This window comes from Equus quagga, unplaced genomic scaffold (genome assembly GCF_021613505.1).
Source record: "Equus quagga isolate Etosha38 unplaced genomic scaffold, UCLA_HA_Equagga_1.0 HiC_scaffold_6318_RagTag, whole genome shotgun sequence".
NCBI lineage: Eukaryota > Metazoa > Chordata > Mammalia > Perissodactyla > Equidae > Equus > Equus quagga.
Window position 1 is genome coordinate 10,374 of NW_025794251.1, and position 10,017 is coordinate 20,390.

Below are 10,017 nucleotides of genomic sequence, written 5' to 3' on the forward strand. Positions count from 1 at the left end.
CCCGGGGCTATCTCCAATCTCCTGTTAATATTCTTGCTCTTCCATGAATCATTTAATGATGTGCTCATATGAACAAGCATTTTGGATCCTGAACCAAAGCATGATTTACAAAACCCTCTCTGAATGTGATCTACATTTCCCGTTCGTTTTATTTTCCTTTGTAAACTTAACCACACTCCTCCATGTGTGGAATTCAGTGAGGACCTTCCAGAGTCTTTGTTATGTGATTTGCTTTAGCTCTAAATTCTACAGCTTCAGGAGAGCCGGATGTTGCTACAGGTGAAATGAGTTGACTGGGCATTCATCCCTAATTAAGTGACTGTACTGGAGCTTAAGATCAACATGGTTTGTGTCTTTTCCCTAAGGATCCCTATCCCTCTCTGCAAGTTTCAGCAGAAGAACTGTCCTGGCCTTCATTTTTGCCATTGAGGAAATCAACAGAAACCCCCATCTTTTACCCAACATGTCTCTGGGATTTGATCTCTATAATGCGGTGCACAGTGAACACAGGACATTGGAGAGTTCCCTCGTTTGGCTCTCAGGGCTGGACATGGACATCCCTAATTACACCTGTAGGAGAGAGAGCAAGTCTGTAGCAGTGCTTACAGGAACCACATGGGCAATTTCTGCCCAGATTGGAACACTGCTGGCACTCTACAAATTTCCACAGGTAAGGCTGTGTGGGATGGGAAGAGATGAAACCATGTCTCCTTTGGTGCATTCTCAGGTGCCTAAAAAAGACGACTGGATGAGACTGGGTTTATGCATCTCTCAATGGATATGATCTCAAAGGAGAAGTGTACAGAGCCTCGGTGGGTTATGGCTTTCCTTTGTTCGGGGTTGAGAGGAGGATGAGGGGGAAGGAGACAAAGCAATTTCCTGGAACTCTGAGTCTGATCAGTTATTCTCTAGCAAGCTCTCAGGGAGTGGGGAATGATTAGAAAATGAAGTGGGCAAATCTCCCTTCTACCACTTCCAGGTGTTTCTGAATACCCTTCAGGACGGAGAGTGTGCTTTTTGCCAATCCTCTTCCTTACACTGATTCCAAATTTCTTTTCCCGTTAGCTTACCTATGGCCCTTTTGAGCCTATCCTGAGTGACAATGACCAGTTTCCATCTCTTTATCAGATGGCCCCGAGGGACACATCTCTGGCCCTTGGCATGGTCTCTTTGCTGCTTCATTTCAATTGGACCTGGGTGAGGCTAGTCATCTCAGAAGACAAGAAGGGTGTTCAGTTTCTCTCAGATTTGAGAGGAGAGATGGACAGGAGTGGAATCTGTGCAGCCTTTGTGGAAATGATCCCTGTCAGTGACAGGACATATTTCTCAACGACCTGGCAATATCATTTGTGGATCAAGGAATCATCAGCGAAGGTGGTTATCGTTGATGGTGATTCTGACTCTCTAATAAGCTTGAGCTTTTCTAAATGGCATCTTTTAGTGATATGGAAAGTCTGGGTCACGACATCACAGTGGGATTTTGCTGCTGGTCTAAGAGAATTCATACTTGACTCATTCCATGGAACTCATTTTTTCACACCAACATGGTGAGATCCCTGGTTTTGAAAAATTCATCATGACAGCTAACCCTTCCAAATATCCAGAAGACTTTTACCTTGCTAAGTTGTGGTTCATCTCTTTTAATTGCATGGTTTCTGAATCTGACTGTAAAATATTGGAGAAGTGTCCACTCAATGCCTCCCTGGGATGGTTGCCTTGACATTGTTTTGACATGGCCATGACTGAAGGCAGTAACAATGCGTACAATGCTGTGTTTGCTGTGGCCTGGACCCTTCACGAGATGCTTCTTCAACAAGTAGAAATGCAGACAATGGGAAGTGGAGAAGGGCTGGTGTTTTCTCCCTGGCAGGTAATGTCTCTTCCACTTAATAGCATGTCCTGTCATAAATGTGACTTTCTTACGGAGTTCCATGGAGCACAAACCAAGTAGTTAGGATTCTTTCTCTAAGAACACAAGAGTTTCTGTGCTTGTTTCCCTCTCTAGGAGGTAAATCTCATCCTGGGTAGTAATGGTCTTCAAGAAGAAGGTGCTAATGGCAAGGAGGAAGTCAGCTATGAGTCAATATCACTACTTTGTGTTACAAAGGATCTCAACATCCTGCCTGCCTAGTGTTTTCAGTAGGGAATATTAAGCCTTCTCCCATGAGCTTACTCAATGACAGTAGGAAGAGAATTTGTCCCTTAAGTGCCTATATGGTGCTGAAAATTATACTGAATACTTTACATAAATGATCTCACTTATTTCTGCAGCCACTTTAGGTATTGCTAATATTTTGCAGATTGATGCTCTGGAATAATTCAGAGAGTGCATGAGTGCCGCTAGATTTAACTCTGCAGTTGAATTTGTCTGAATCCCTTGCCACAGACTGTCTTGGTCTGCATGTCTTTCGGCATTTGCTCTTGCAACTGATAGAAACAGTATGGTGTTTTAGTTCTCCATATGGTTTCATTTATTTTACTTAATCAGATGCTTGTAATAAAGTTAAATTGTGAAGCAGGGATTTCATATGATGAGTGCCCTTCCCCATTCAGGCTTTTCATCTTTGACACCGGGAAACACTTCATCACAGGATGATGCATCTCTTTTAGCTGCATCCCTTTCTTGGGAACATCCAATTTAACAATCCTGCTGGTGACACCATGAATTTGGCTGAAGGAAGAAGATCAGAGGCAGAGTATGCCATTCTCAACTTTTGGAATTTTCCAGAAGGTCTTGGACTTAAGGTGAAAGTAGGAAAGTATTCCCCACATGCTCCACGAGGTCAGGAACTCTCTTTATCTGAGGAAATGATAGAGTGGGCCATCAGTGTTCCTGAGGTGGGTTGGATCTAATCACAATGCTTCACACTACACATAAATAACCAAAATCTTATTGTGGGGGCTTTGTGCTCCTTCAGCACTTAGCAAAGGGCCACATATGGGCATTTAACAACTCACTTCCAACTTAAGGAATTTTCTGACTTACCAATTATCCAAGGTGGAGGCAAGACCCTCCACCAGCAAAAATATTACGACTTTCTAAAGGCTCAGCTATTGGGCAGCAATTTTAACAATAAAGTAATTTTAATTGTTATGTACATTGTTCTTTTAGATATGAAGCTGTTGCACCCATAGCAGACTACAGTATAGTGTAAACATATCTTTTTTTATCCACTGGGAATGCAACATAGTCATGTGACTTGCTTTATGGGGATATTCGCTTTACTGCAGTGACCTCAAACCAAACCCGCAATATGTCCGAGCTATGCCTGTATTTTGTATCATACAGTAAACATGGCACCCAGCCAATGAATTGGATTTAGTTATATAAAAGTTGAATTTGTTAAAGGCCCAGTATTCTAAAACACTCTAGCTACTGGAAAATTAGGTAAAAGTAACAGCCGTTACCAACAGGTATCTGATCTTTTCCAGACTCCACACTCTGTATGCAGTGAGAGTTGTAGTCCCGGATTCAGGAAGACCCCTCAGGAGGGAAAGGCTACCTGCTGTTTTGATTGCACCCCCTGCCCAGAGAATGAGATTTCCAATGAGACAGGTGAGTGTGTGCCTTGCAGAGAAATTCTCCACCTCTCTGTTATCTGCCATTCACCCAAGGAAAGGCAAAGATTCTGCAGGAGGACTGCAGAGTCAAAATGCTTCCTTCTTCTATTTAGTAATTTAGTTTTTATAGCCAATAATATTTCCACCTGAAATGACACGCTCTCTCTCTGCCCTGAACTAGCTTACTTGGCTCATTGTAGAACCATTGCAGACATTGTCATCTCAAGGAAACCCTTTTGGACCACTGCACAGTAACCTTTCATCCCTGTCATGGAATCTAACAGGCAGCATTGTAAATATTTGCTTTTCATCCTCTTTAAAACTACATTTAGATCACATTGAAGACATCCTCAATTTTCCAGTGTCTAGTGCTGTTTTGGCACAGAGCGGGAAAACAGAAAGTTTGCATTTGATTTAAGAAATAAGTATTTCCACAGCATACAAAATGCTTATGGTACAGCATGGTCTCACTGAGTCTGTCTTGATCCCTGAGTTCACAGGTGAGTAGGGGAGATAACACCCAGTGCATTAAATTCAAGGTGGTGACATAGGGCTGTGATAAATGTATTCAGTGACCCATGGGATGAAATAAGTGATAGTATCTATATTTGGATAGTATCTATATTTGGCAGTGTCATGAGCTTCCTCATAGAGGCAGTAGCACTCATATTATATCAGACTAATGAATAGGGTAATAAATTCTTGGTAGAATTATTAGAAATGGCAAAAAGAAAGGCAAATTAGCAATGTATTTAATATCCAGGGAACTTAAGAATAGGTTCCATGTGACTAGAACACAGAGGATGTGGGTTTGGGATTTGGGACATAGTGTAGAAAAGAACAGAAAACAAATAATGAAGATTTTTCTTACCATAGTTTAACATCTTGCAATTACTCAGATCTATTGTTAAATGTTTCAATGCTGGAACCACATCCATGGCAGCATTTTCTAATTTTCTTTTTGTGATTGAAATGTAGTTTACTTTCACAACATACTTAGTATGATTTCAATTTCTTTTGGAATGTACTGAGACTGGAGATATGGTCTGGCATGTAGTCAATTGGAATAAAGTTTCCATGTGCACACTTGACCCTGGTCAGTTCGGGTTTATGTTCCACGTGTACATATAAAGAATACTGCTCAACTAACGTCAATTCTGATGTATTTGGAGATTCAGATCCACATGGAGACAACCCATGATTAAAGAATAAACTACAATAGAAATTAGAAGATGTTTCCAATTGCAAATACTACCTATAAAACATTATGGAGTGGAGTTAAAATGATCCTTAGAGAGAAATGTGTAATCCACGGTTATGTCTACATATGTATATTGTACATTATGTTTATTCAAAAGAAGAAAGGCTGGAGCCTCCCCGGTGGTGCAACAGTTAAGTTTGCACTTTACACTTCATTGGCCTGGGCTTCGCCATCTTGTACCCTGGGCGCAGACTATGCACCACTTGGCCAGCCACGCTGTGGCAGGCATCCCCATATAAAGTGAGGAAGATGGGATGGATCTTACCTGAGGGCTATTCTTCCTTAGGAAAAAGAGGAGGGTCAGTGGCAGATGTTAGCTCAGGGCTAATCTTCTGCAAAAGAAAAAAAAAAATGAAGAAGAAAGGCTGAAGTTCTAGGTCCTAAGCATTCATCATGAACTAGAAACAGAACAGAAAAGTAAACACAAAGAAAACAGAAAATAGAAAAAGATAAATGTAAAAGGAAGACTTACCAACATAAAAGAAAAACATAGAGAAAATAAACAAAATTCAATTAGATTCTAATCCATGACAAATAAACTTGATAAACTCCTAGAACTGTTGAACAAAGGAAATAAGAAAAATTGCAAAAAATACCAAGGCTAAAATGGGTGTAATCTGTGCTTTCATAAGGAAACTTTTTAACATCAAGAAAATTTAAATAACATATTGTTCATACAATGAAAATGTAGATGAAATTCACAAACTTCCAAGAAAATCAAATTTACCAAGCTGTCTCAAGGAGAAATGAAAAATCTGAATAGTATCAGATCTATTGCAGAAATTGAGTTATAGTTTAAAACATTCCTACAAAATTTTATTGTGGGATATTTCTTTGATAGAATACTGGTGAATCCTACCAAATATTCAAGAATAAATAACATACGTTTACTCAAACTCTTTCAGAGAATAGAAAAAACAGAAACTTTTTGACTCACTTTGTGAGAATCTCTTAAACCAAAATCTTACAAAGTCATTACAAGAAAGGAAATTTACAGGCCACACTCTTTCTTGAATTAAACTCAAGAATCCTACAAAAACAAAAAACAAATCAAAATTCCAAATCCAGCCGTATTTTATAAGAAGGCCATATTATGACCAAATTTAGTTCATGCAGTGTAATTCAGTACCTTAACCCTGGAAGAAAGAGAAGTCATAATCACAATAACTGCAGAATGAAAAATAATAAAATTAGGGGCCAGCCCGGTGGCACAGTGGTTAAGTTGACACGTTCCACTTCGGCGGCCCGGGGTTCACTGGTTCAGATCCCGGATGTGGACCTGTGCACTGCCTGTCATGCCATGCTATGGCAAGCGTCCCACATAAAATAGAAGATGGGCACAGATCTTAGCTCAGGGCTAATCTTCTTCAAAATAAAACAAACAAGCAAACAAAAATAATAAAATTAAAGACTCTCTCATGTTTTAAAACAAACAACAAAAACAACTCTCACAAAATGAAGACTAGAAGGGAACTCTCTCAATCCCAGAAAGGGTATTTACAGAACCAAAGATGAAAACCCAGTGTTGAAAGCAGGTATGAGAGAAGAATGTTCAATCTTACCCCTGCTACTAGATATTACACTGGAGGTCCTGCCCAGTGCAATATTGGTAGGAAAAGAAAAGGAATACTTTATTGGAAAGGAAAAAATAAATTTGACATGATCTTCAGATGATGTTATTGCGTAAGTATAAAATCCTGATAAATTAATGAATCAGCTGAGTTTTGTGGTGGCTGAGTACAAGTTTAATATACAAACAAATTTTTATTTCCCCATACCAGGTACAAGGCATTTGAAATTTAAATTTTAAAAGATGACACTTAATCATCTTAAAAGAATGAAATACCTAGAAATAAACCTAATGAAAGTTTTGAAAGGCTTCTGTCCACAAATTTACAGAAGTGAATTTAGAAAAACAAAAGATAACTGAAAGAAGTGGAGAGAAAAACTGTGATCGTGTCTGAACAGATCCAATGTTGTACAGATATCGACACTGTCCAAATCGATCCGCTGATTCTGTACAATTGCAATTAAAATTCTGATCAGTTTTGCTGTGGAAATTACAACTTATAAATTCATATGGAAATGATAAAGGGAAAGCATAGATTAGACCATCTTAAAGACCAAGAAGAGGGTGGCAGGACTTACTCTCCCTGATATCAAGTAGTATAGCCTCACAGTAGTGTAGCTTCATCATAAGGATAAACAAGGGAATCAGTGGAACCAAATAGGAAATTCAGATACAAACTGGTCTTATAGGGACCCATATATGCACATTGACTTATGACCAGGAAACACTGAGGAGTAGAGGGAATAAAAAAGTCTTTTCAAACAAACATGTTGGGTAAATTGACTGCATCCACGGAGAAAATAATGACTCTCTAACTCTAACTCGCACCACCCACAGAAATTATTATCAGGCAGATTGTAGTAACTAGAGATTTTAATGGAACATACAGAAGAAGGGGCAGTTCCTCAAGCAGGAGGAAAAAGCAGGCATTGACGCCTACAGGGCTGCGTGGGCATGGGACAGTTTGAGAACCACAGGAAGATTTGAGAATCTTTTTTTTTTCTGCTTTTTCTCCCCAAATCCCCCCCGTACATAGTTGTATATTTTAGTTGTGGGTCCTTCTAGCTGTGGCATGTGGGACGCCGCCTCAGCGTGGCCTGATGAGCGGTGCCATGTCCACGCCCAGGATCCAAACCAGCGAAGCCCTGGGCTGTTGCAGCGGAGCGCGTGAACTTAACCACTCCGCCACGAGGTCGGCCCCCAGATTTGAGAATCTTAAAAATCAGAGCAGAGAAAGTAGAGATAGGCAAAACCAAGGTAATATAGCATCTTTTTGGTCTTTTTAAGAGTTTGTTGAAATTTTTAGTGGAGGATAATAAACATGATCACATTTCCGTGTAACATCACTTCTGCCGCTGGGCTGGGGCAGAGAACCCGAATAGAAAGTTCTTGTGATAACATAGGAGAGACGTGACTAGAATCTTAACAGAAGCAGTGGTAGTGAAATCAAGATGAAATGTACTAGAGATCACTTTAGAAGGTAGAAAGCGTGTCCTTTCGAAACTCCCTAGGAATGGGGTCTGTGACTTGGTCATCTCTGTTGCCCTAGAACACAGCATATTACCTGGCTCATGGTGGTTTTTCAATAAGCGCTTGTTTATTGAAGGAATAAAACCAGGTCACAGCTTATAGGGGTATAACTGAGTGACATAGGCACATCTTTTGGCTTTCTTCGAGAAAAAAGTGCTGTCATGAACACACAAGATAAACACTAAGAACACTAACAGCTTAGTTTACTGAACCATAAAGAAGATGGGCAGAATTAACTGGGAATCACTCCCTGCAGACCACTTTGTACCTGGTGTCTAGAGCAACAAAGGAGGACAATTTGGCTAAACTTGTCCAGTGCTCTTCTTTGGGGGCCTGTGAATGACAGAATTACTGAACCTGGACTGAGGACACTTTGCACTTCTCCCCAGACATGGATCAGTGTGTCAGGTGTCCGGATCATCAGTATGCCAACAGAGAGCGAGACCAATGCCTCCAAAAAGCTGTGACATTTCTCGCTTACGAAGACCCCTTGGGGACGGCCCTGGCCTGCACAGCTCTCTCTTTCTCTGGCCTCACGGCTGTGGTCCTGGGGGTCTTTGTGAAGCACCGAGACACTCTCATAGTCAAGGTCAATAATCGGACTCTCAGCTACATCCTGCTCGTCTCCCTCACCCTGTCCTTCCTCTGCTGCTTACTCTTCATCGGTCGTCCCAACACAGCCACCTGCATTCTTCAACAAATCACATTTGGAGTTCTTTTTACTGTGGCTGTTTCTGCCGTCTTGGCCAAAACTCTTACTGTGCTTGTGGCCTTCAAGTTCACCGCTCCAGGGAGAAGGATGAGGCAGTGGTCCGTGTCAGGGGCACCTAACTTCATCATTCCTGTCTGCTCCTTTATCCAACTGAGTCTCCGTGGAGTCTGGCTGGGGACCTCTCCTCCCTTCATTGACATGGTTGCGCACTCTGAACAAGGCCACATCATCATCATGTGCAACAAGAGCTCGGTCACCGCCTTCTACTGTGTCCTGGGATACCTGGGCTCCTTGGCCCTGGGCAGCTTCTCCTTGGCTTACCTGGCCCGCAACCTGCCTGACACCTTCAATGAAGCCAAGTTCCTGACGTTCAGCGTGCTGGTGTTCTGCAGTGTCTGGGTCCCCTTCCTCCCCGTCTACCGCAGCACCAAGGGCAAGGTCATGGTGGCCGTGGAGATCTTCTCCATCTCAGACTCCAGTGCAGGGCTGTTAGGCTGCATCTTTGTTCCCAAGTGCTACATTATCTTCCTAAGGCCAGAGAGAAACACATCAAACGTGTTAAGGAATACAACACATCTGGGAAAATAATTAAAATGTACTTTTTTCATAGGCGCCATAATAATTTGCATACATCTGAAAATTAAACTGCCACATTTTTGCAGGCCTACTTTACGTAACAACTAAATGTCCCTTACCTCTCCAGTTAATTTAATGTTTCCCAGTTGTTTAGGCTTTATACAATGATCCTTGGACATTCAAATACATGGACAAATATGAATATTACCTCAGACTAATTTTCCTCTAAAATTATTTGTGGTAGATTGAAAAAATGGCCACCCCTTAGGTCTCTCCCTGTCTCTGTGTGTTTTGTAGTGCCATCCTATTGTGACTCTGGGTGGGCTTGGCCTTGAAACTTGCTTTGGCCATTGGAACACTAGCAAATGTCACAAGCAAAGGCTTGAAAAACACTTGCTCCTTGTGCTTGTCCTTCTCTCACTGCTTTTGGGGAGCCTGTGACCAACAATATGGGAATGAGTAGAGAGACTGCACATCTCCATCCCTCCAGGTGACTTCAAGTCAACAATCAGATGTGTGAGTAAGGCCATCCTAGACCATCCAATCCCAGCTGAGCCACCACACATAGGCGCAAACCAAAGAACTCCCCAGGCAATCCACAAAATCTTGAGAAAAAAATAAATTATTCCTATTTTAAGCCACTAAATTTTAGGATGGTTTGTTATATATGCCATTATTTAAATGTGGCCTCTCATTTTACGTGTTAATAGCACAGATTTCTGCTTCTTTATCCTATATGGTAGACTGGAATATCCTTCTTAAGATTCAGTTTCTAAAAGAAAATCAGATACTATGTCCTTTTCATTT

The 10,017-nt window shown here is 41.1% G+C and overlaps 1 protein-coding gene across 1 annotated transcript; it reads left to right on the forward strand.

Moving 5' to 3' along the window:
* Positions 1 to 365: 365 nt before the first annotated feature.
* Positions 366 to 9,222, forward strand: LOC124232458 (vomeronasal type-2 receptor 116-like; the record flags this gene model as incomplete). Its single annotated transcript, XM_046649427.1, is given in 6 exon segments — positions 366 to 670; positions 1,066 to 1,526; positions 1,528 to 1,870; positions 2,611 to 2,838; positions 3,433 to 3,556; positions 8,312 to 9,222. Coding segments are annotated over 6 exon segments (2,372 nt in total), but the record flags the coding sequence as incomplete, so codon positions are not given.
* Positions 9,223 to 10,017: the final 795 nt, after the last annotated feature.